Below are 27,029 nucleotides of genomic sequence, written 5' to 3'. Positions count from 1 at the left end.
TGTTTTCGGCATCATATCAACAGCTATGAGTTATAAGTAGCACAGAGCAAAAGGTGATGGGAATAGTTAAGCTCTGGAACGCTTTGCCATAGTTTGTGGTAAGAGCGGATTGCGTCGCTGGTTTTAAGAAAGGTTTGGACAATTTCCTGGAGGAAAAGTCCATAGTCAGTTATTGAGAAAGATATGAGGGAGGCCACTGTTTGCCTTGGATCGGTAGCATGGAATGTTGCTACTCTTTGGGATTCTAGAATCTTATTACTCTCTGGGATTCCGGAATCTTGCTATTCTTTGAGATTCTGTATGGAATATTGCTACTCCTTGTTTTTTTGCCAGGTACTAGTAACCTGGATTGGCCACCGTGAGATCGGGCTACTAGGCTTGGTGGACTATTGGTCTGACCCAGTAAGGCTATTCTTATGTTCTTATGAATAAGAACATAAGAATTGCCCCTGCTGGGTCAGATCAGTGGTCCATCCTGCCCAGCAGTCCGCTCACGCGGCGGCTCCCAGGTCAAAGACCAGATCCCAGTAGAGGAAGAAACTGCAAAAGGAATTTCAAAGGAAATGGCTGGTACAAGCGTGGACAGATTTTAATTCTAATACATTGCAAATGTTGTCACGTAAAAGCTGCAAACCTATTTTGTTACCATTTGAGAAATGAATATTGAAGAAGGGAAGCCACATGCAGTAGACTTTTATATTTAGAACAGTAGATCATCTTGTGACTTCCAAAACCGTTGGGCCCGCTATCCTTCAAAGAAATGTCTGTGGTCCAGTACCACACAAAAATCATCATTATCCTATTAACCACCTCCATTTGTAAAAAGGCTTCGCAGACTGCCGGATTTCTGTCCCCCTGGTGTCCTCTAGGATACAACGAAAAGCTCCAGCAGGCTGGCGGCCGCATGCATCCGGTAGAAGATCCCAAAGGGCAGGCAGATGTTGGTGATGATAACCCAAATGGAGAACCCATAGAAGTTCACCTCCAACTCATTATCAAACCGTATTCGAGCTCCGAATGCTGGCATGATCCAGAACTGTTGGGAAATTATTATAGTGTTAGCAAGACATAGTTGAAGACATTTTGTAGTACTATATAGCCAATGTGTGTGAGAATTGTTAAGCTATTGGGAACAGTTCATAGAGCCTATTTTATGAGGGCATATATTGCCGTTATAAAGTAATAAAATTAATAGTGCCCTAATCAGCACTTTCAACTCTTCTTTTTACTTTTTCTTCCGGAGCCTCAGCGATGACACCCGCACTGACAGAAACTGGTCAGACTTCCCAAACTTACAATGGCCCAACCTAGAAAGACTCTACAACAAATACAATCATGCAGCCTGCAATCTCAACCACTGCCCCCCATATCTGTTAAAAGCAGCCAGCACTAAATTCCGCACCCACCTCATCCGGAGGATCAGTTACATGCTAACAGAGGGCCAATTTCCACAAGACCTATCCGAAATCATTAAAACCCCTATCCTGAAAGACCCAAAGAGAGCTACAGATCAGCCATCCATTTTTACAGACCTATAGCCTCCATACCGCTTTACGTCAAGCTAATGGAATGCCTCGTAGCAAAACTTCTAACCGAATACTTAGAAACCCACAACATACTCCACCCCTCACAATCAGGCTTCAGAGGCAACTACAGCACAGAAACACTACTAGTCTCCCTCTTAGACACAGCCAAAGAACACATAAGTAAAGGCAAAAAATGCTACTCGTACAACTCGATCTCACAGGGGCATTTGACCTAGTAGATCACAACATCCTACTACAAACACTGGAGGCAATAGGAATCACAGGCAAAGTATACAATTGGTTTGAAAGATTCCTCCACTCAAGAAAATACAGAGTTAAAGCAAACAAGGAACAGTCGGAATCCTGAAACAACCCCTGCAGAGTCCCCCAAGGCTCCCCACTATCTCCAACACTCTTCAACCTTTACATAGTCACACTTGGCACATGCTTAGACGAAATAGGCATAACTTCATACAGCTATGCAGATGACATCACCATCCTCCTGCCTTTCGACCAAACCAACCCCAACACAACAAACAAACTACACACTGCACTAGAAACAGTGTCAAAATGGATGAGAGCAACAAAACCAGAGAAAACAAGGGGTCCAACTTCGTCTGCGGTAAAAAAACAGACCAGAGCAAACAAACCAAAACTGCAGGCTTGTACACGATGCAGGCAAATTTTATTGTGACAAATAAATCGTATCTAAAAACCTTTTACCAAGCGAGGGACCCAACACGGTCCGTGTTTCGGACAACCTTCATCAGGGGTCCATGGTGATAAAGGAAAAAAGAAAAAATGTCACAAAAGAAAGCTGGAAGAATAACGTTTGATGACACGCCGAAAGTCGCCAAAGTACTGTAAATATCCGGCAGCGAAACTAGACCGCCACCTCTCCAGTCTGCTGACTATGACGCCCAACTACAAAACATTCAGGAAAGAACTTAAAACTTTTCTATTCAAGAAATTTGTCAAATGATCTAACTAAACCTGATCGACCCTCCACAGATCCCGACACATACATCTATTAACCATGTATTCTCCCTGGAAATGCCCAGGCCAACTCTTGTTGTAAACCACCTAGAACTGAAAGGTATTGGCGGGATAGAAGACACCAATGTAATGTAATTCTATTTCTTTATCAGATTTATTCATCTTGTCTTCACCTGCTCCCATATAAACTTTCTAAATTATTATCTCTTCAATCTCCAGCATTAAACATTTAATATAACTTAATAATCAATACTTAATGAATAGAGAAACTTTATCTTTTTCAATAGTAATACTTTCAGTAGTAGAAAGCACTTATCTCTCTCTCTTCAGAGTACGAATCAATATTGGACTGGGGGGTTCAGCGACCGATATGACTCATGTTTCGCATTTGTTGTATCAAGGTCTCTCCCCCTTCTCAACAGTGCCTACTGAGACGAAAGTTGACAGCAGTCATGTTGGTCGCTGAACCCCCCAGACCGATATTGATTTGTACTCTGAAGAGAAAAAGAGAGATAAGCAGTGGCGTACCAAGGGCGGGGTGGGAGGGGCGGACCATCCTGGGTACATGCTCTAAAGGGGTGCACAGCCAACACACTGAGTCCAGAACCTCCCACCTTAGTCTGCCACTGCTGCTTTCCTGAACCAGCAGCAGCAGCAGCAGCAGTAAAATGTAAAATCAGTCATCGCGGGACTTCTTGCACCATCCCATGGCTGCTGGTCCACCCCTTTCAACAGAGCTCCAACGGAGCAGAGCCGGCAGCCGCAGGGAGGTGCAGCAAGGTCTGTGATGACTTCATTTAAGTTTATAGCCACTGCTGCTGGTTTGAGAAGCATACAGCAGCGGTGGGGAGGTGAGGGGGAAAGATTCTCGATGGAATTGGGGTGGAGGGAGGGAGAAGGGAACAGGAGACTGGTATGGAAGGGTGGTAGAGGGAGAGAAAGGGGCAGATGCTGATGGAATTGGTGTGCAGGGAGAGAGACAGAAGGGGGAAGGATACTGGCTGGAATTGGGTTGGGGGAGAGAAAGGGGGCAGATGCTGATGGAAGTGGGGTGGATGGAGAGAGAGAAAGGGTAGACATTGGATGTTAGTGTGGAGGGGGAGCCTATTGTTGGATGGAAATGGGGATGGGAGAGAGAAGGGAGCAGTTTTTGGATGGAAGGGGTAGAGAAAGAGGGCACATGATGGAAGGAGGGGATAAATAGAAAAGTACACATGCTGGATGGGGGGGGGAAGAGGATAAAGTTAGTGAAATACTGGAGGGGGGTGAGTAAAGAAGGTGGCAAGCTGTAGGTAGACACAGTGGAAAGGGAAATTGAGGACTGGGTAGTAAGATTTTAATCTAGCAGATGCAGAATATAAATTGAGAAGGAAGACGAAGGAAGAAAAGGGAAGGAGAGGATGAAGTGCCAGACCATTGAGTAGGGAAGGGAAGAAGATGGATGCCAGACCAATGGGGGTAAGGGAGAGATGGAAGGGGGAGGCAGACAGTTTCTGGAAGGGACATAGAAGGAGAGAAGATGCCATATAGAAGGGGCAGAGAGAGAGGGCAGACAGTAGATGGCCATGGAAGGAAGGAGTGTTGAGAAGATGAGGAAAGCAGAAACAAGAGAAGTCAAAGGTAGAAAAAAAATTTCTATTTTTTTTTTTTTTGCTTTAGGATAAAGTAGTATTGTATCTGTGTTGATATATATTTGTAAATGGCAATAAGGTGATCCTTTTATTGGATTAATTGTAATACACTTTTGACTAATTCAGAGACTAAAACCCCCTTCCTCAGATCAGAACAGGATACTGTAACAGCAGTATACTTTACTGACCTGAGAAAAGAGGTTTTGGCCTCTGAAAGCAAATTGAAAAATGTATTAGTCCAATAAAACGGCATTATCTTACTTACCATTTTTGTTTTATTCTCCCCCCCCCCCACACACTTTGGCACCCTTTTATGAAGCTGCAAAAATATTAGCTCCGACACTCATAGGAATTCTATGAGTGCTGGAGCTTTTACTGCCACGGCCGGCAATAAAAAAGGCTAATGCAGCTTCATAAAAGGGGGGTTTATGAAGCCACATTAGGGTTTTTTTTATCTTCAGCCGTGGTGGTAAAAGCTCCAATACCCATAGAGCTTTTACCACTGTGGCCTGCAATAAAAAAAAACCCCTAATGTAACTTCATAAAAGTGGGGAGTTTATTTGTTAATTTGTAAAGTGATGATTGCTATTTCTCTGTTTTTTTCAAATTTACATCTGCTGTCTTTATATTTTGCACAATATTAGGGCATCACTGTTTCTGTTTCTGTGGTGTTGCATTGTATGCAGAGTCCAGCTCCTTGGTGGTTCAGTTTAACTTTTGTCTATATATTTCTATTTTAACCCCCCCCCCCCACTCCCCACATACACACTTTTACAAAACCATAGTGCAGTTTTTAGCGCTAGTCGCGGTGTTAACATGGCTGGAATTCTATGAACGTCGGAGCTGCTACCGCTATGGCGGTGCCCCTCCCCCACTCTTTCCAGACACTCCCTGCTGGGTGCGTGCCCCCCTTCCCTTCCACTGTATCTCTTTAATTTTCCTGGTGCAGCATCACGAACTTGCTGCCCACAACATGTCTGCTCTCCCTCTGATGTCACTTCCTAATTGTGGGGAAATGACATCAGAGAGTGCCGACACCAATGTGGGCAACAAGTTTGTGATGCTGCTCGTGTCTGGAAAATGAAAGAGGTACGAAGGAAGGAGCACACGCACGCAGCTGGGGATGTGAGCGTGTGTGTGTCAGGAAGGTAGTGGGGGGCGGAGAGGAGGATGGATGCCAGTGCACCCACCAAGACAGTGCCCAGGGCAGACCAACCCCCCACCATCCCTTACTACGTTACTGAATAGGTGCACATTTGTTACACCTATTTTGAAAAATATGCAGCCATGTTATGGAGTATGAAGTAAAACTGGACCTTTAATACATATGTTTGGAATTTGTCGTTTCTATGTCCTTGATGCAGAGTTGCCTTTTGAGATATGATGTTAGGGAGCTTGCCAGGCAGTGTGAAGTGAAGTCATTGGAAGCTGTCTAGGCCAGTGGTCTATGCTCATTTTTAAGTGAGGAACATTTTGGGTCTAAAAGGGCTCAAGGAGAGCTGACAAATGTGGTCCTACTTGGGGCCATGACACCAATAATGCTTCTTGACATTATTTCCTACCAGAACACCTGGCCTTGGTCACACATGCAGAAGACAGATAAGCCCTATGCAAATACAGGACCACAAACTAACCCCCCTCCCCCTTTGTAAATCCATAACATGGATTTTAGCGCTTGCCTTGGCAGTAAACCCTTCTTGAACTCCCCACACGATCGCAACTTCACCAGTCCTTCGCCTAAAAGCATGATTTTCTAACCGGCATCTGTCATAAACAACGCTGATTAGAGAATCATCAAACTGTCCCCCCCCCCCACCCCCCACAACGATCTCAGCAGGAGAGATTGGGCATCTCTCCTGCCGCCACCCGCTGCGACCCCCCTGATACATCATGGCAAGAGAGATGCCCAATCCCTCTTGCTGGACAACCCCCGAAACTGGAACCCCTGCTGAACCGCCCAGCCCACCCCTGGTCCTGCCTCCACCCAGACCCCCCACCCCCACCAGGACCCCCATCCCCCATCCACACCCCCATCCCCTCCCCCAGAACCCCCTCTAACCTTTTTTTGATGGCCGGCCAGCTGGGTTCTTCCTTCGTCCATCGGCAGGCCTGCCTTTGTCTGAATGGCAGGCCTGCCGCTTCCCAGTGTATTGTGGGATGCATCAGGGAGGGGCCTAGGGCCTGATTGGCCCAGGTGCCTAAGGCCCCACCCATAGGAAGGGCCTTAGGCACCTGGGCCAACTGGAATCTTAGGTTGCAGGAACCCAGCCCGCGCTTCCTGAGCAGCAGAAAATCAGAAAGGTACTCTAGCTGCTGATACTGGCATTTCCACAAATGCTCAGTTCATCTATTTAAACTGACGCTGGAGGCTGGGGCAGCCTGTCTGCTTCACTGCTTCTCAGAGAGCATGTGCAGGGCTCTGGCAGTGAAACTTCGGCAGCTGATTCCAGGGGAGAGGGAATGAGAGGAAGTAATTGTCTCCCCCAGTCTTCCCTCGGGCTTCCCTCTGACCCAAATCATCTTTTGCTTACACCCCTGTTTCAGAGTGGAGAAATTTGTGGTCCACTGAAGATTGCATACAGTATAATAAGATAGAAACATAGAAAGATGACGGCAGAAAAGGGCCATAGCCCATCAAGTCTGCCCACTCTACTGACCCACCCCCCTAAGTCTACTCTCCTAGAGATCCCACAACTAATGACCCTATTCCTTAACTCGACCCTCGTAGGGATCCCACATAGGATGTGTTTGTTTTGTTAATTGATTCTACTCCTTATGGCTACTACAGCTACTTTTTGATTGTTAATGAATTTTTATTGCTGAACTATACAGAAAAAGATTGGCTTGATGATTAGACTGATGAAGCAAAAGAACTGAGACAAGTTTTTTCTTCATTTATGATGGTCCTTAAAAATTTTTTGTTAAATTAATTTGGGTTGCAGCTGGAATCTTGTCTGTGCTCTCCTCGTCCCCCTACTGGGCAAAGTAGCCCCCCCCCCTAAGTAGAGCTAGGGTTACCAGATGTCCGGATTTCCCTGGACATGTCCTCCTTTTGAGGACATGTCCAGGGGTCCAGACGGCTTTTCAAAACCCGGCACTTTGTCCGGGTTTTGAAAAGCCTCCTCAAATTGCGTTGGGCAGGGTGGAAGTCTTTGCATGCGTGGACTTCCTCCCTGCCCGACAAGAGCAGGCAGCGGAGGCGGGGCTAGGGTGGGATTAGGGCATTACAGGGTGGGGATGGGCGGAACAGGGTGGGCGCCGGGGCTAGGGGGTCTGGATTTTCCGATTGGAAAATCTGGCAACCTTAACACTCCAGAGCACCTAAAAACCCACTGTATCTAACCATACCCCACTACAAAAGCACTCAGGTCTGCAGGTGTCTCCTATCTATACATGGCACTTTGTCTGGGTTTTGAAAAGCCTCCTCAAATCGCGTTGGGTAGGGAGGAAGTCCACGTATGTGTGGACTTCCTTCTTGCCCAACAAGAGCAGGCAGCGGGGGCAGGGCTAGGGCATTACTGGTGCAGGATTAGGGCATTACAGGGTGGGGATGGGCAGAACTGGGTGGGCGGGCGGGCCTAGGGGGTCCGGCAACCCTAAGGAACGAACTAAGGACAGCACCGGGTAGACTTCTAAGGTCTATGGCCCAGAAGTAACAAAGAAAAAAGACATTTTAATTTAATCATGAAATTGTGTTTACAGGGCAGACAGGATGGACCATTCAGGGCTTTATCTGCTGTCATTGACTATGTTACTATTTAATTTCCTTCTGCTTTTGGCTCCTGAATTACAGCATCTCTTTTCCATGGAAAAGAGAAAGGATTCTTCCATATACTTACCAGGATATTTGCCAGAAGCAGGAACATGTAAATTTCCTTCAAGATTTTCCTCCTTGTTTGGTGTGCATTTGCAGGACCTTTCAGCTCTTTCTGGACTGTTACTGGCTTTTCATCGTCGTCTGAGATGGATGATAAGGGATTGTTTGTAAAAGTATGTCTTGGAAGATTGTTTCTGACACAGATAAGCTCAACCGGATTTTCTGAATTGATTGGAGGTGAACTTATTGGTCCTTGGTGAGAATCTTCAGGGGGCTGTCGATGGAGGCCTTCAATAATAAATATGTTCTGTATACTGTGTTGGACAATCAACAGCAAAGAATAGGATAGGGTGAGAATATTTAGGAGTGCTTTAGGACTGATCACCACCATTGCTATTATTGAATAGTAGGAAATGCAATATTGTCCTAGACTAGCAGTCAACAATAGGGCCATGTCCAATGTTCTACTTGGGTTTTTACGATTGTCCATGACTCTTTCGTCAAACCTATAGATGATGGATCCTGCAAGAGCTCCTAGAGACATTAGACTTAAGCAGACTATCTGAAAGATGTAAAACACGGTCAGGGCGTGAAATTTAATTTCTGGGTGATCTTTTTTTATTTCATACATAGTGAACACCACAAGGCCAGTCATGAGCATGGCCAGTCCTAAAGTGAGGCCTATGAAGGAGCATTGCTTGCGGAAATTGATACGCAGATGGTACTGGTGAAAAGTGGTATCATCCATTAGACGTCCAACGTTTTTCCACATAATGTAGACCATAGGAGCAGCAAAGAGGTTGTATTCAATGTTCAGAGGATACAAGTAATAATAACCAGTTTGAAAGACTTGACAGATTGAGTTGCATGTGCACCCCTCGGCAAACTCACTTTCTCCTAGAACAGAAGAGCACATACATTTTGACATCCATATTAAGTGACATCCCTATTAAGTGCCATTTTGACATCCTATTAAGTGAAGACTGTAAATTGGTTTCCCTGTCTACAAATCTAAAACCTCCTAGCCTCAGTGATTTTCTTGTTATTAAAACTGGTACTAGTGAATGAAAACACAAGAGCAGATAACAGGCCGTGTTGTGGCAAATGGAGACTGCATAAGGGGTCTGAAAGCACCGTAAAAAAAACCTGATTATGTCACACAGTTGTTGCATCCACTATATACGTATTGACAATAGATTTTTTGTTTTTTTTTAAAAAAATTCTTTATTCATTTTTACAACTTACAACAAGTTTAATCGGAAATAACATTTAAACTTACAAACATCACTTGAATTTCTATTACAATCATCTTAAATTAATGAAATTTATCCCCTCCCCACCCTTGCCATATCTTATGTAATCATGTATATCATATAAAAATCAAAACTTTAAGGAGTTTTCCACGGTTTACCTTGCCAATGCTAAAATGTTTAGCATGGAAAAATGTCATAAAGTTTTGATTTTAAAACCTATTGTCAGTTTATACAGTGGATGTGATAGCTGCGTCCTCTATTTTACCTAGCCTTGAGCACAATTTCCAAAAGAGCCCTAGGAGGTCATACTCTATGTGGCTCCTGCTCAGTATGTAAGCAGTCACTAACATTATCAAACTCTAAACATTCTAATCGCAATATTACAGTTACACTTTACTCTAATACCACCATTATTTGTCTCTGTAAAGTTTCAAGTTTCTTTCTTATTTGATAAAATCACTTTTTTCAAAGATTACAAAGCGATGAACAATAAACAAAACAAAATTTTTTTTTGAAAAGAGGGAAACATACAATATAGGGCTAGACAGACGTACATTTCATAGGGAAATCGGGGGAAGAATTACAATTTGATATAGGAAGAAGAACAAATAAGGATAAGACAATAGGAGTTATATTATATTAGATCAGTACATGCCTACTTCAAATGGAAATAGTAACTCAGCTAAAGGCAAATTAATTAAAGGCGTTTATACAAGAAACTTTTTAGTTTTGATTTAAATTTTTTGAGGTTCTTTTCTTCTCTTACCTGAGCTGGTAGTAGGTTCCATGTCTGGGAAGCAGCGGCAGAGAAGAGTGTGGTACGTCTAGTATTTATAATTCATAGGGATGGAGTAGTAAGTAGATTTTTGTCCTCGGATCATAAGGAGCAGGAAGGAGAATACGGGAATAATGGCTTGGTCTAGAAATAGCAGCGTTAAACCACTGGCTGCGCTAGCCGCTACCGTCTCCTTTTGAGCAGGCGGTAGTTTTTGGCCAGCGCGGGGGTTAGCGCGGCTTGATAAAAGGAGCCCTAAATGTGATGAGCGCCTGTTTATAAGTTATTCTATGGTTGGTAGGAAGCCAATGCGCATTCTTTAGTAATGGTGTGACATGGTCAAATTTTCTTTTACCTGTGATGATTTTTATTGCAATATCTTGTATTAGTTGTAATCTTCTAATTTCCTTTTGTGTGATTTCTTTATAAAGTGAATTGCAGTAATCCAGTTTTGAAATAATTAATGAATGAATTAAAATGTTAAGTGAAGGAGTATCCAGAAAGTTAGCTAGGGATCTAATCATACGCAGTCTATGGAAACAACTTTTAACAACGGAATTAACTTGATTGTGATAGTTTAGTTTATTATCTATGAAGACGCCGAGAATTTTTATCTTATCGACGCATTGAAATGGAAAGTTATTAATGAAAATTGGTGTCTTATATACAGGTAAAACAAAGAGAACATTGAAAACAAGAATCATAGAGCATAGGAGTTGAATTTTGAGGAACATCGCTTCAGCACCACTTGCACACATTGGGCAATGGAAGGATATAGAATTGAAGATTTAAAATTCTGTGGAATACGACATTTGCCCAGCAGATGGCGTGAGGGTAACATAGATATTGAACTTAGACTAGAAAAGAGAATGATCTATGAATTAGACATTGTTACCCCACAAGGGTTAAATGCAGAATTAGATCTCAGTGTGTTCCTATGATGCTCATGTTACATGTTTTAATATGAATATCCCTTTTGTTCATATAATATGGTCTACATGTCCTTATAACATGAATATGATAATGGTACAAAATGGGCATATCTGTGTGATATTTGGTTACTAACGTGCATATGCTGGCTTAGATGTTTTTTACAATATGTTTCTATAAACATTCTTAGGTTGCTGTATATATATTCTTTCAGAAAATTAATCTGATATATGTAATGGATGCTCTTACCATTGATATCATTATTTCATTAATTATGTGTATATATATGGCATTTTGAAATAGAGATTTATGGCTGTGAGTAAGGGTAGTTCTATTACATATTAACTTTTTTATTTTCAGCACTTGCACATTCATTTTTGTGCTAAGTCTCTGCGATTCGACAGGGCACTCAGTTTTTCTTTGAGATTCACATTTTTTTTTTAAAATTCTTTATTCATTTTTAATCTTACATCAAGTGTACAAATAATAAAACATTTGATATTAAATGCATCACTTGAATTTCTTTCTAATATAACATCAAATATATAAATTTATTCCCTTCCCACCCCCCTTTCATTTAACATTTAATCAAAAATATACAATATAAGTATTCTTTTTATTTTGATTAAACCCATAGTAAACTATAAACCACCCTCCTCCCCCCATTTGCAAATATACTTTCACTGGAAAATGGTGTCTATTCATTACAATAATCATTACAATAAGTTGTCAATGGCCCCCAGATCTTTTTAAATTCACATTTCTTTTGCCTTTTCTGGGGGGGGGGGGGTTGTTTTGTTTTTCCAGTCTTCACATAATCAGCTTTTATATTTTCGTCTTTTGATTTTCTGTTCTTTTCCTGCTGAGTATTCGTCATGACGCCACGACTCCACAACGCTCTCACTTTTTGTGAGAGTCAATTCATTTCATAAGCCTTCCATTACGCCAGCCTTTTTTTTTCTTACTTTGGATGTCCGTTTCATGGTGTTTCCCTGGGTAAGTCTGTTCACCCCCTTTTTTTTTTTTTTTTTGTTAGCATTGTTGTTTTAGTGTCTGTGCTTTTCTGCACTGTTTTAGCCTTTTTGCAATCTCAGTGTTCCTATGAGTTTTAGTAGAACAAACAGGCAAAAAGAAGAACACCCCGCCTTGAGATACAAACAGTCCAATGAAAGGCAAGGGAGACATCTTATCAACCAATGAGAAGATCTTTATTCATGGGACAACATTTATGATTAAAGATCTTCTCATGGAATAAAGGAAGTGCTAAAGGAGGACAAAGCCATCGCTGACAAACTGAACACATTTTTTGCGTCTGTATTTACCGAAGAGGATATACACAACATACCGGAAGCTGACAGGCTATATGCAGGAAACAAAGACGGGAAACTGACAGGGTTGATGGTCAGTCTAGAAGAGGTATGCAGGCAGATTGATAGGCTTAAAAACGATAAATTCCTGGGATTGGATGGCATCCATCTGAGGGTAATCAACAAACTGAAAGGGGCTCTAGCTGAACTGCTTCAGTTAATAATCAATCTGTCGATCAAATCGAGAAGGATTCCGGAAGACTGGAAAGTGGCAAATGTTATGCTGATCTTCCAGAAAGGTTCGAGGGGCGATCTGGGAAACTACAGACTGGTGAGTCTGACCTCGGTACCGGGAAAGATGGTAGAGGCGCTGCTAAAGTACCGCATCATTGATCACCTTGACGGACACAATCTGATGAGGACCAGCCAGCACGGCTTCAGCAAAGGAAGATCTTGCTTGACAAATTTGCTGCACTTCTTCGAGGGAGTAAACAGGCAGATAGACAAGGGTGACCCGGTTGATATTGTATATCTGGATTTTCAGAAGGCGTTTGACAAGGTTCCGCATGAATGACTACTTCGAAAAATTGCGAGCCATGGAATCGAGGGTGAAATACTCACGTGGATTAAAAACTGGCTGGCGGATAGGAAACAGAGAGTGGGGGATAAATGGACAATACTCGGATTGGAAAAGTGTCACAAGTGGAGTGCCGCAGGGTTCGGTGCTTGGACCCATGCTCTTCAACATATTTATAAATGACCTGGAAATTGGTATGACGAGTGAGGTGATTAAATTTGCAGACGATACGAAGTTATTCAGAGTAATGAAAACGCAGGAGGATTGCGAAGACCTGCAATGGGACATGAACATGCTTGAGAAATGGGCTGCGACATGGCAAATGAGGTTTCATGTGGATAAGTGTAAGGTGATGCATGTCGGTAAGCAAAATCTTATACACGAATACAGGTTGTCTGGTGCAGTACTTGGAGAGACCCCCCAGGAAAGAGACTTGGGAGTACTGGTTGACAAGTCAATGAAGCCGTCCACGCAATGTGCGCCGACGAAAAGGGCAAAAAGAATGCTAGGAATGATTAAGAAGGGGATCACAAATAGATCGGAGAAGGTTATCATGCCGCTGTACCGGGCTATGGTACGCCCTCACCTGGAATACTGTGTCCAGCACTGGTTGCCGTACATGAAGAAGGACACAGTACTACTCGAAAGGGTCCAGAGAAGAGCGACTAAAATGGTTAAGGGGCTGGAGGAGTTGCCGTACAGTGAGAAATTGGAGAAACGGGGCCTCTTCTCCCTTGAAAAGAGGAGACTGAGAGGGGACATGATCGAAACGTTCAAGATAATGAAGGGAATAGACTTAGTAGAGAAAGAGAAATTGTTTACCTCTCCAAGATGGAGAGAATGAGGGGGCACTCTCTAAAGTTGAAAGGGTATAGATTCCCTACAAACATAAGAAAGTTCTTCTTCACCCAGAGAATGGTAGAAAACTGGAACGCTCTTCCGGAGGCTGTTATAGGGGAAAACACCCTCCAGGAATTCAGGACAAAGTTAGATAAGTTCCTGCTGAACCAGAATGTACGCAGGAAAGGCTAGGGCACTGGTCTTTGAGCTAAGGGCTGCTGCATGAACAGACTGCTGAGCACGATGGACCACTGGCCTGACCTAGCAATGGCAATTATTATGTTAGTTGAATAGATGTCTCCCTTTCCTTTCATTGGACCAGCACTCTTTTGTAATTCTAGGACTCTGCTTTTATAGCACTCTCTTATTAGCGCCTTTTTTGAACATAAGGGTTTTTTGGTTTTTTTACCTTCGTTTTAATTTTTGGCTTTTTAGTATTGTTATTTCTTACATTCTGTTGCCAGGTCATTTTTAGAATAAATTACTTTCAATCCATAGTGGTGCTCTTACTGTTGGACTGTTGGGTTTTTTTTAAATTTAGTCCATTGTTACACTTGTATTGAATCTTTAGATTCTGTTTAATTTATGACCTGTTTTATTCATGATATTTGTAGTTTTTATTTTTACTGTAGTTTCATTATTTTCATTGGAGTTTTTATTTTTTATTTTCAGCCAGCCTTGCCGCGAACAGAAGTAAAAAAAAAAAAAAAAAAAAGGTACGTGCGGGGGGCGGCGGGGAGGAGGAAGAGGGCCAGGGCCTGCCTGTCACCTGCTAGCCAGCTGAGGGTGCCGCTTCCAGTGAGAGAGGGCGGCCTGTCGCCTGCCTAGGTGGTGAGGAGGAAGAGGCCGGGCCCTGCCTGCTGCCTGCCTGAAGGGTAGGGAGGGAGGAGGGAGAGTCCGGGGCCTGCCTGCTGCCTGCCTGGGGGGGAGGGAGAGGCCAGGGCCTGCCTGCCTGCCCTCCCTCCCTGCCAAATTAAAAATAGGGAGGGAGGAGGGAGAGGCTGGGGCTTTCCTGCTGCCTGCCTGTGGGGGGGAGGCCTGCCTGCCTGGGAGGGGGGGAGGTCTGCCTGCCTGCCTATCTACCTACCTACCTACCTACTGGCCCGCCCGCCTTGTCCCATCCCTACCTGCCCTGTTCCCTGTCCCAGCCTACCACTAGACCACCAGAGGGGGGACAGGGTACAGAGCCTGGCAGGGAGGGGGGACAGGGTACAGAGCTTGGCAAGGAGTGTGGGGATGGGTGCAGAGCCTGGCAGGGAGAATTTGGTTCAGAATGTTTTTTTTCTAGTTTTCCTCCTCTAAATTTAGAGTGCGTTTTATGGTCAGGTGTGTCTAATGGAGCAAAAAATATGGTATATGTCTTAGGACTCCTGATGCAGGCTCATTTGCCGAAACATTATATTTATTTATTTAAAAATGTATTGCTCACAACCATCCAACAATTCTGAGCGAGTTACAATCGAATACACATGATTAAAGCAATATCTCAGACAACAAATAGACTTAAAAACAAATCATTACATCAACTATGTCAAAACAGTAAAATTCTTCATGACTCAGCCATTTACCAAAAACAGAATAAAAAGGATTTACCTAAATATTCCTTAACTCAATCGATTATGGGAAACATTTCTGAAAAAGCCAAGTTTTAACTATTTTCCTGAATTGAAGTAAACTGGTAGCATTCTTTATATCCAATGTTAATGCATTGCGCAATATTACGCCCTGGACAGTTAACAAAGCATGCTGAGTGCCTGTCAACTTTATCTGTTCAACAGATATAACCTCAAGATATCTTCAGATCATAAAGCATGACAAGGATGAGAGGATGGGGGAAGTCACTGCTTGCCCTTGATCGGTAGCATGGAATATTGCTACTCCTTGGGTTTTGGCCAGGTACTAGTGTCCTGGATTGGCCACCGTGAGTACGGGATACTGGGCTTGATGGACCATTGGTCTGACCCAGTAAGGCTATTCTTATGTTCTTATAATATATCAGTAGCAGAGAGCTAAGTATAATTGGAAATTTGTCCTTCACCAGCTTAAAAATTAAACAAACTGCTTTAAAATTTATGTGATAAGCAATAAGCAGCCAGTGGAGATCATGCAAGATAGGTGTAATGTGGTCGAACTTGGACGCTCCCACAATCACATGAGCTGCTGCATTTTGAGCCAGCTGTAACGTTTGAATCATGTACTTTGGCAGGCCCAAATAAAAGAAATTATAGTAATCAAATATAGGTGTCAACACGTCCCCAATGACTGTTTGAAAATTTTCCACCGATAATCTCTTAACCTTCTTAATAGTCATAGCCTAATAATGACCTTGGAAATTTACCATCCTAAATGATAGCGTTGAATCCAATATAACACTTAGATATTTACACTGGCTTGACACTGGAATCGCTACATTATCCAGCACAATCTCTGAAGAAAATAAATGCAAATGCTTTTCTCGACCTACACACATAATTTCAGTCTTTCCAATATTCAATTTCAGTTTCTTCTCCATTTACCAATCTTTAATCACATGAAAACCGGTCTTGATCTGCTATATTGAAGTGTGGTTTGTTTGAAGACCTGGCTTACTCTGCTCCATTTATTGGACTCCTTGGGATTTGTACAGAGTAGACTTTCTCTGTTTGGAGCTGTGTGTCATAATTGGAATTTTTAAGGGTACTTTCAGACCACATGACCCTTGACTCTGGCTCTGTTTGCTGTTAGCTGTTTGGTTTACTAACTTGCTGAGATCTCTAATAAATTTGGACAAATTATTGGTTGGCTCTTCTCTAAAGTTGTGACCCCCCCTACTCTTTGTTCAGTGTCAGTTTCCATATTTATTTCTGTAGTTATTTATATACTGCCTATCAGTGAAGGTTGTCTAAGTGGCTTTTACATTTAGGTACTTACGATCTAGAAATCGCATACATTTAGGTACTTAAACATTTTCCCCTATCTGTCCTGGTGGGCTCACACTCTATCTAATGTACCCGGGGCAAGGAGCAATGTACCAGTTGTCACAAGGAGCAGTGTTGGGCTTGAACCCACAACCTCTGGGTGCTGATGCTGTAGCTCTAACCACTAGGCCACTCCTCCCTTCTTAACCACTAGGCCACTCCTCCCTCTGCTCTGTCCCCTTTTCCTATATCCATTTGCACAAATACTTTGAGTTTCTGTGGTTTGATGGAATGACACAATTGTTTAATCTGCTTGTCCCCCCCTTTCAACTTAGTTCATCCGCAGGCTACCTCTCAACTCCAGTGTTGTGTTCGTGGTGTCATTCCCACTGAGAGATTTCTCCAGCTCCAGGGTCTGATGACTTGATTCATCTGTTACTGCTGTCATCCACAGGGCCAGGTTAGTGGCCAAGACAAACATCAGGCCACATCTGCAGGGACAAAGAAAAAATGCAGGGAATCAGAAATCTGTCTTCTGTCATTGCTTTCTTTTTTTTTTTCTTAAATCATTCTTTGAGAGGAAGGGAAAAGGAGTAAACACTCATGGTCACCCTGAATAGGAGTTTTGATCAGAGTTGGCCCAGGTATTAGACAGTTGCCTAGAGCAGCAAGAAGCTTCTGAGGGGCGTCAAAGAACAGCTACAGCTAAAGCAAAACAATAAGTCCCAAATTTTTACCAGCAGGGAAAGCGAGCAGTTTCAAAGAGCCCATTTATCCAGATTTTTTCTGGGAGGAGTGCTGTTGAGGTAATCATGATTGTTGAAAGGTGGGGGGGGAGAAGGTGAGAAATATGTGTGCAAGACTGAAGGTTTGCCTAGGGAGCCTATGGGAAGCATGGGACATCACAGTGCTCAATGCATTTTAAAAGCAATTTTTTATGTGGAGATCATAGGGTCCTGTTGAGGGGTGTTCACAGTGACATCTAGAGGCTCTGCTTAAAAATAATACCTTTTATTTAGCTACTAGTCTTTAAGCCCGGTAAATTAACGGGTGCTAGAATAGATGTCTGTCTGTCTTTCTTTCTGTCTGTCTCTCTGGCCCCCTGTCTGTCATTCTTTCTCTCTCTCTCTCTCTCTCTCCTTGGCTAGTGTTTGTCTGGGGCGGGGGGAGGTTTCTTTCTCTCTCTCTCTCTCTCCTTAGATGTTGGCTGGCTGTCTTTCTTTCTGTCTGTCTCCTTGGCCCCCTGTTTGTTTGTCATTCTTTCTCTCTCTCTCCTTGGCCGCTGGCTGTCTGTCTTTTTTTTCTTTGTGTCTCTCTCCTTGCATGCTGTCTGTCTGTGTTTATTCTATCTGTCTCTCTGGCCCCCTGTCTGTTTGTCTTTCTTTATGTCTGTCTCTCTCCCTGGCCCCCTGTCTTTCTTTCTGTATGTCTCTCTGTCTTTCTCCCTGGCCCCCTGCCTACCTGTATTTATCTGTTGTTCCATGACTGTCTCTCCGTGGCCCCCTTTTGTCTCCCTCCCCCTTCCCCAAAGCAAGCCCATTACATTAATGGGTGCTAGAATATGTTTGTCTGTCTGTCTTTCTATCTGTCTCTCTCCCTGCCCCTATGCAGCAGCATTTCTCTCCCCCCCACTTCCCTGTGAGCAGCATTCCTTCCCCCTCCATGTGCAGCAGCATTTCCCTCCACAACTTAAGTGCAAAAGTCTTCCCCTATAATCAGGGCCGCCATTAATCTACAGGGTTTTGGCCGGGAGAGGGAAGAAACGCATGCACGTATACCTGTTGCCAGCTCCTCAGTTTTATCATCCTGCAACCCAGACACAAACACTTCCACCAAATCCCACACTCCATTCTCTTCCGCAGCCTGAAGGAGAGGGGCGGGGAGGGGGGGGGGAAGAGCCACGGCTTGGAGGCATACCGGAAAGCGCAGCAGCAATGGGTTGACAGTCAAACTTTATTGAAGAACCTGATATGCGCCGCTAGCATTAGGGGGTCTATTAAAACCAATAAGAATTTATATATTTCTATACAAACTATGATTTGCTCCCCATATTCGTCTTTAATATGCACAGGTTATGAACATTAGAACTTTCTAATGCACTCAGATCAGTTGAAAATATGTTGGTTTTTAGGTTTACATGCATTAACATTTTTAAGCTGTCTAAATGAACTGAATCTAATTAATCCACATCCCTACTCTTTTTTTCTCCGTCTGTAGAGGCCCCTATAGCTAATTTTTTTGGTCTTTTTTCCATCTCTTCCCTTCTTTCTTTTTCTTATACCAGTCAGACAATTGCCTTTGGATCTTCCTCAGTTCCTGCCTTGGTCTCCCTCTCAGCATGTACCACTTACCTCTCCCCTTTCTGCTGTCTCCCTCCACATAGTTTCTGCATCGGCTTCCTATTTATTCTTGGCACATAATTAATCCTTAATAGTTTATAGTTTAGTTTATTAGGATTTTATATACCGCCTATCAAGGTTATCTAAGCGGTAAACTTAAGAAACAGAAAGGCCTGGTGGGATAAGACAGCAAGACTGGCTTGTTGCTCAGGCACCACCTGCATGGCTGTTTTGCTGCCTCGAGTATTAAAAAGCGCACTCGAAAGGGTAAATACAAAGGTACAGACCCGTAGGGCACTGGGGGCTAGGGAGAAAGCAAAAGAGATGGCAAGGGCACAGCTGGAAATGGAAAAACGGCACTACCATTTGAAGTTTATTTTTAAAGTTTAAAGTTGCTGTGGCGGCTCTTCTCATGATCGCTGCCTGCATCGGAAGCCTTCTCCGACGTAGGTGCGGCTCATGAGAGGAGCCGCAGCGACTTTAAACTTTTAAAATAAACTTCAAATGGTAGTGCCATTTTTCGTTGATGGAGGTCTGCGCGAGCAGGGAGGCGGTGTGGGGCTGTTTATTTTTAATTTTGAAGATGGTGCGAGCTGGAGCAAGTCTGTCCTGGGCCCACGTCTGCCCTCCGCTGACAGCCGGCTCCCTCGAAGCCCTCCTCCTACCGGCAGGGACCACTGGGGCCTGAATGCGGCGGAGAAGGGGGGTCTTGCCTGGCCAGGGCCGGCCGAATCCCGAGCCTGCTCTCCTTCTCCTAAGTCCCGGCCCCTCACTACGCTAGCTGCCATAGAGGAACTGGCGCTTAGGTGTGGCTGTGAGTTCGTCGGCTACAGCGCTGGAGTGCTGGTGAGGCTCTTGAGAGGAGCTGCAGAGTTCGGTCGTGCAGTGTAATAGAGTCGGCCACAGCGCTCGAGTGTGGGACCGTTGTAAGCGCCCATGTGCTCTCCTGCCTGCCAAGGACCTACGGATCACGGAACATGCAGGCAGGAGTGCGCATGCGCGCTTAGCATTTTATTATATAAGATGACATCACTATTTGCTGGAGAGAAGTATTTTCCTCAAAGACCAGTATTAAAATGTGGGGACGAGACTGTTTGGAAGGGAAATTCACTATGGTATAAATCCCTGTCACTATTCAAATTTTTGTCTTTGCTCCCTGCTGCCCTTGCCGAATGACCTGAATGTGAAGGGAGAGCCCATCCAGCCCAAAGGCTCCTAGCTATCTAAGCCCAGGCAAGAATAGATGCTTAATGCAAGGTTGTCCAAGGTTAGTGTCTACATAATGCCCGTTCTTGTAATTGTGTACCCACAAAACAATTGGCCAGACCTTAGGTAAGGAGTGTGTCTGAATTCAAGAAAACATGGGACAAGCTCTTAGGGAGAGAGATAGTGGATGCTGCAGACGGGCAGACTGGATGGGCCATTTGGCCCTTATCTGCCATCATGTTACTATAACCTTAAAGCTCTATGACCTCACAATGCAAGTGTTAAGAGCCTTAGCCTATAATCATAGAGTTCTATGACCTCACAATGCAGGTGTAAAGAGCCTTAGCCAAAAAAGAGGAGGAGATAGTGGATGCTGCAGATGGGCAGACTGGATGGGCCATTTGGTCTTTATCAGCCATCATGTTTTTGTTTCTCTGAGAGAGCAAGCTCAGTCCTCGAGGGCCACAACCTAGTTGGTTTTCAAGATTTCCATAATCTATATGTACGAGATCTGTTTGCATACAATGTAAGCAGTACATGCAAATCAATCTCATGCACATGTATTATGGAAAGCTTGTAAACCCCATTGGGATGTGGATCTCAAGGACTGTGGTTGCCCACCTCTGTCTTCGGCTGTCTGCACCTGCCATTACAGCCTGGAAAAAAGGAAAGAGCTGGGAGATTGCTAAACGTGATTGGAACAATACATTTTTCCATTTTGAAGAGTCCATTAATTTCAAAGATTATATAAATTTCAGGGTTTTTTCCATCTTTGCATGCTCTCTGTAAGCACTCTGATTGCAATGTTGGCAAAGGAGTGATCTTCTACTGAGATGGGTCCAATAAAAAGGTGTCACTCTTATTTCTACATTTCCAAATTAAAATCAATATCAGACTTTTGTGTAAATGTCTCAAATGGGGCATTACTTGTCCCAGATTTCAAATGAATCATTAAACATTAATGAAATGATACTATATAGTACTGTACTGTGTATGATAAATGAAACTCACCTTGTTATGTCATGGTAGATCTGAACACAGTGCTTACAGGAAACCCAGAGGAAACAGCTCTAAACATTGAAAAGTACAAATTTAAACAGCATTTTTTTTTTTTAGACTTTTTTCTCTTTATAGATCTGGCATATTCCTGCAAATTGATTTGATACATTGACAGCAGGAGTCTCAAGTGGGTCCATGTAATACAATACAATACATTATTTATATTCTGCAATTACTATTTCACTCTTACATTGTAGACTGTAAGAAACCGCCCCCCCAAAAAAAATAAACCAACACCAAACATTGGCAAGATACAATGCTAGATACAGTTCAAATAAACTTCCAGTGTTTTAGACAGGGTCAGCTGAAGGGACTGTGAGGCCTTGAGTTAACTTGCACTGCTCACCCTCCCTTGCAATATGGTATCTCTCTCCTTCCTTTCTCCACCAACTATAATCCAGTCTCTCTTTCCTTCTCTCATCTTCCTCTTCTTGTAGACCAGGTGAGGTACTGACTCAGGGCACTGATGATAAAGAGTACCAAAATCCTAGACTGGCATCTATCGCTCTAGAACAGTGAATCGCAAACTGTGTGCCGTGGCGAGATTCCGTGTGAGCCACGGCGAGACAGGAGCCTGTCATTGCCGGCACAAGTGCAGGCACCTCTCCTCCTCTCTGCTACCCTACAATGGACAGATTTCAAAAACCCGGCAGTTTGTCTGGATTTTGGAAGGCCCCTGAGCTCAGGCTGCATCTGGAGGGCCTCTGAGCATTGCGGATGCTGACATCATACACATGTGTGAGATGTCACCATTTGACGTCTATGCATGCTCAGAGGCCTTGTAGACATGGCCCTGAGTTTAGTGTGCCCCTGGCAGAGAAGTTTGCGACGCACTGTTCTAGAAGTTTGAAGGTAGACCAGACTGGGATTTTTCCATCCTGTTTTCACAGGTTAGAGCCTCACATATTCCATAGGTTGAGCCAGCCCTTTTTCAGATAATAAGAAAGTCTTTAGCTTTCTTTGGAAACCCATGTAATGTTCTTTGGTAAAGAGGATTCCATTCAGTTATTGGACACCTCTATAAAGTTTTCTGAGGAGGTCAAATATTCGGGTGTATTGATGGATTCGAAATTGACATTTAAAAGCCATGTTCAAGATCTAATAAAAAAAGATCTTTCTTCAGGCTGCGCCTTTTGGGTAGGCTTAGACCGTTTTTGCAGGATGGCACATTTAAGATCATTTTACAGTCGATGGTACTGTCGTGTCTAGATTATTGTAATCTTGTTCTTTTGGGTTTTTGCCCCTTAATGTGATTGAGTTCGACACCCCTGCTGTAAAGGAATGTTTTCAATTTTCTTCTAAAACCCAGATAGTCGGTTTCTGATCTTGTGTCCATGGGGAGGCTGTTCCAGTTTTTTGTTGCGACATAGGTGAATAGTGAGTTGAATATGCATTGAATACGAGTTGGATATGCCATAGAGGAGGTGTAAGATGTCATCTCTAAATGCTGGAGATGGGCGTGTACTGAGCAAGGGTCATCAACGCCTTTGTGAAAGCTTCAGGTTTGAAAATAATAATACATGCAAAATGACACCAGCGCAAGGTTTTAAAAATTATAACCAAGATTTATTGAATTATTGTTTCTATTTTTCCATTATTAGATCAAAAGAATCCAGCATAATTAATGCTTACGGTTGCGCTAATGGGAGATCATCATCGTGGCCAAAGGCTGGCCTTCTCACAATGGTCTCGTTTTCATATCTCATTTCATTCTATTATATAACTTTTGGCTCAGTGACATCATCAAGTTTGACATCCAATAACAATTCATCAAAGAGGTGGTCCTAAAAGTTTAGACAAAGGAAAATAAATCCCTCCATGTTTCCATGTTTAAAAGTTTAGAACAGTACATTTGATTTCTGAATTAACATTATAACGTATTCAAGAGAATCTACAATTATTAACATGGTGCTGAGAAATTCTCAGCCCTAAAGGAAAAACTCTTTTCCTAAGCTAACAGATTCAAATTGCATGGCCTTACACAGAAACCTTAGTCTGGAGGAGGAGGGGGGGGTAGGTCCCCCTCCCTCTCCCTGAATGAACAGCTTCATGTTACACTGACACAGTGCTAGGCGTGGGCTTCCAATGCCCTCCTTCCTATGCTGGAGACTGATACAGCATCTCAGATTCTAACTTAACTACTTCCAGATGTTACCTTAGGATTTTCCTTAGTATTTCTTCAGGTTTAAAATATATAAAATATTAGAAATTAAGTACACACCATTCTTTCATATATCTCTCATATATCAATCATTCCTTCGTTCATTCGGGGCCCCTTGCACACATTCATACTTAATGCATTTTATCTCTTAGTTTAGGACACGTGATCTTCCTAGCCAGTCTACAATACATGTGGTATTACTTAACACCACGCTGCTGGGAGCGGGAAAACTCAGAGAGGACAAAGAAGACAGAATACTATTCACTGGCCCAAAATGGATTCTATGTAATCATGTAATCATGATTTCCACCATGATTTGGCTCAACAGCAAAGTACATAAACAGATATTATTATGTTTTCCCTTAGCTTTGGCCTTAGCTACATTATATTTAGAATTTTATTCACCTGTTTTTCCGTACGCTTCTATTTGGGCGTGGTCCTTAACTGACACAGATGTTTGTATCTAACTAGAATTACCCAGAATCATACGAAAAACTGGCACTTTTGTAGAAAAAACTTCACAAAAATACTGCACTATCATGCTCCGACATCCATTCCATTATCGTCCCATAAACAGCACCCCCTGCTGGCCACGAGCCACTACTCCTCAGTACATAAGAACATAAGAGTTGCCATACTGGGACAGATCGCAGGTCCATCAAGCCCAGTATCCTGTTTCCAACAGCTGCCAAACCAAGTCACTGGTACCTGGCAAAATCCCAAAGAGTAAAACAGATTTTATGCTGCTTATCTTAGAAAGAAGCAGTGGATTCTCCCAAGTCCATCTTAATAATGGCTTATTGGACTTCTCTTTTAGAAAATTATTGAAACCTTTTTAAAAACCCTTTGTATTATATAAGCTTTAAGCATATAAGTGTGAGTCCAAATCACACTCCACCCAGACTCTTCCCATGTGCACACCCATCTGTTAAATAAGAGCTGTGTACAGAATAACATTTAGGTAGAATTTAAATGCATATGTGCACATATACATGTACACCACCTTGTTATCTGAAAGATATAAAACACAGTCAGGGCGTGAAATTTAATTTCTGGGTGATCTTTTTTTATTTCATACATAGTGAATACCACAAGGCCAGTCATGAGCATGGCCAGTCCTAAAGTGAAGCCGAAAGGCAGTATATTAATTTCAACAAAATATAAACCATGTAGGAGGGACACAGGAAAGTTTTCAGCCCAGCCAAGAAGAGAATGATTTAAAGCCATGAAGCTTACAAGTTATGCTACACTTTTCGTTCCATTTCATGTTTTTTGTGGCACATTATAATTGAAATTATTAAATTGCACATCCAACTAAAAATTAAATTTGAGAGTTATTTATTTGCAAAGAAAGCAAAAGCCCAGATGTTCCACAGTCAAAGAATGGGAGTCCAAAGAAGAAAAGACTGTGGAATGCAATGATCTTGACAAGGCGTTTATTAAGACGAGTCAAATAAAAGTAAAAATTAATAAAATAAAATAATCTCCACTTCATGAATAACTGATATATGATGTGATAAGGACCCTACACGGTCCGTGTTTCGGCAAAAAGCCTTCTTCAGGGGTCCAGGTCAGTATTCACTCAATGGTATAAAAATAGAGAATAAATATGGATAAAACCTTGTCTGTGAAGATGTTAAAATCAAATGAAGCACTTCTGCGAGGCAGAAGTAATGGCCATATTTATTCTCTATTTTTTATACCATTGAGTGAATACTGACCTGGACCCCTGAAGAAGGCTTTTTGTCGAAACACGGACCGTGTAAGGTCCTTATCACATCATACATCAGTTATTCATGAAGTGGAGATTATTTTATTTTATTTTTTAAAATTTTTACTTTTATTTGACTCGTCCTAATAAACGCTTTGTCAAGATCATTGTATTCCACAGAGTTATTTATTTAAAGTCATCTGAACTATGTATGGGTAATTGTAAACAATGGTGGAACTAAAGTAGATAGAATAGAATTGCTAATCAATGCGATGGATGTGCTTGTCTTTGAGTGCAAATTAACTCAAAATATGGTTCAATAGTCAACAAGCAAACACGCATTTCATCATCCACCATCTGTAGTTCTCTTTTTTTGTGATTTAATTTCTGTCCAAGCTAAAAATCCAAGTTCGCAAAGATAAAGATTTAAACGGTAACAACGCCTTGATTGCTTTGTTGCTCAAGTTAGGATAATTACTTCATAAAAAATAAAAATAAAATTATTTGCTGTTAGTTTTCAAGGGCCAATCACATCAAAGAATGATTCTTGTCTGGGCGGTTGTATTTTTACTCACACAGACGCTCATAACATTGACAGACTCTTGCGTACATGATGTGCATGTCATCTAGGTATTCTAGTGTACACTTATAAAGGGAATTTTTCAAATGTAAAATTCTGGAATCTCTCATGGCACACCTGGAATCTCTTCAGGGCACACAGTTTGAGAGACACTGCTTAGGGGAAAGTTGATATACCTGTATAGGTACACTTACCTCAACGATAACAAACACTGCCTCCACCAGAGGAAAGATGAGTTTGACTGAAGACACACAGTTGTTGTAACCTGCGTAATGTCCAATTTTAAGTGCATCCAACACTAATGTGAAGGCAGCAAACAGAATGAGCCCAGCTGTGTAGAGACAAACAGAAGAGCTGGTAGGTGATATATCTTACTGGATTAGAAAACTGCTGATCTCCACATTGGAAGGGGAACAAAAATTCACAATAGTCATTTTTGCACAGTGGGAGTTGATGAAATAATAAAAATAATTTTTATATTTTGGAGCATGGTGAGGCGACTGACCCTCTTGATTGTTGGAGTTGTCCGGGACTTGCGTCATCTGGGTAGGTAGAACTAATGGCATAGTAAGAGAGGGAGGGGCAGTCCACCTCGGGCGCCATCTTGGTGAGGGTATAGGCACCTGTCCTCTCTGCCACCCCTTCCTTCCCCGCCCCCTCCCACTTCCCCATGTGCACTTCGCTTCTCTTACCCTGTACCTCTGTTCCTGGCATGAGCAGCAACCCCCAACCTGCTCATGTCACTTCCTGGACCCACGCCAAGGAAGTGAAGTCAGAGGAAGAGCCGATGGTGGCGTGACAGCAGTTTGGAGGTTGCTGCTTATGCCAGGAGCATTGCAGAGGTATGGGGGAAAGGAAGCAGCGTGCATATGACAGGAGGGGGCGGGGAAGGAGCATGTGGAGGTGGTGGTGGGGGGGACGGAGAAGAGGGCGGGGGAGGTGCACCACCGCCCCGAGCGCCTCTCACCCTTGCTATAGCACTGAGTAAAACTGACATTTCAGCCATCATGCTGTGGTGGTGGCTGAAACATCGGTTCTACCTACCCAGATGCATTGAGACCCAGACAACTGCAACAATAATGATGCCAGCCACGGACGCCTAAGAGAACTTTAGACCCTTTTTTCTCCTCTACCAGCTCAAATGGCAGGAGTTCAGGCCTCGAAAGAGGTACATAGACCAGATTTTCAGGTATCCCTAATGAAGATGCACAATTATAAATATAATTTAAGGGAAATATAATCTCATTTCACTTCAAGTGGCTAATATAATCTCATAAACGAAGTTACTATATTTTAATTTTATTATTTTTAAATGTATTAAATTTTATAATATAAGAAAAACAATAATAAAGTAAATATGCATGAGATAAATCTGCATACAGTGGAAGTAGTATCCATGCAGATTTATCTCATGCATATTCATT

General features: G+C 42.8%; 1 protein-coding gene across 3 annotated transcripts in view; it reads right to left on the bottom strand.

Moving 5' to 3' along the window:
* Positions 1–563: 563 nt before the first annotated feature.
* The window catches only part of LOC117367468 (proton channel OTOP2-like), a 71,933-nt gene continuing 45,467 nt past the window's right edge, over positions 564–27,029 (bottom strand). For all 3 annotated transcript variants that reach the window (XM_033960023.1, XM_033960022.1, XM_033960024.1), the window contains 5 exons: positions 25,800–25,936; positions 21,106–21,164; positions 16,901–17,040; positions 7,993–8,867; positions 564–1,036 (listed from right to left, as the gene is read on the bottom strand). In XM_033960023.1, the coding sequence (XP_033815914.1) occupies positions 866–1,036; positions 7,993–8,867; positions 16,901–17,040; positions 21,106–21,164; positions 25,800–25,936 (1,382 nt within the window). In that variant the 3' untranslated portion in view covers positions 564–865. The remainder of the gene's footprint in view (positions 1,037–7,992; positions 8,868–16,900; positions 17,041–21,105; positions 21,165–25,799; positions 25,937–27,029) is intronic.

This window comes from Geotrypetes seraphini, chromosome 10 (assembly GCF_902459505.1).
Source record: "Geotrypetes seraphini chromosome 10, aGeoSer1.1, whole genome shotgun sequence".
Taxonomy (NCBI): domain Eukaryota; kingdom Metazoa; phylum Chordata; class Amphibia; order Gymnophiona; family Dermophiidae; genus Geotrypetes; species Geotrypetes seraphini.
This window is presented reverse-complemented; position numbering and strand designations above follow the sequence as displayed.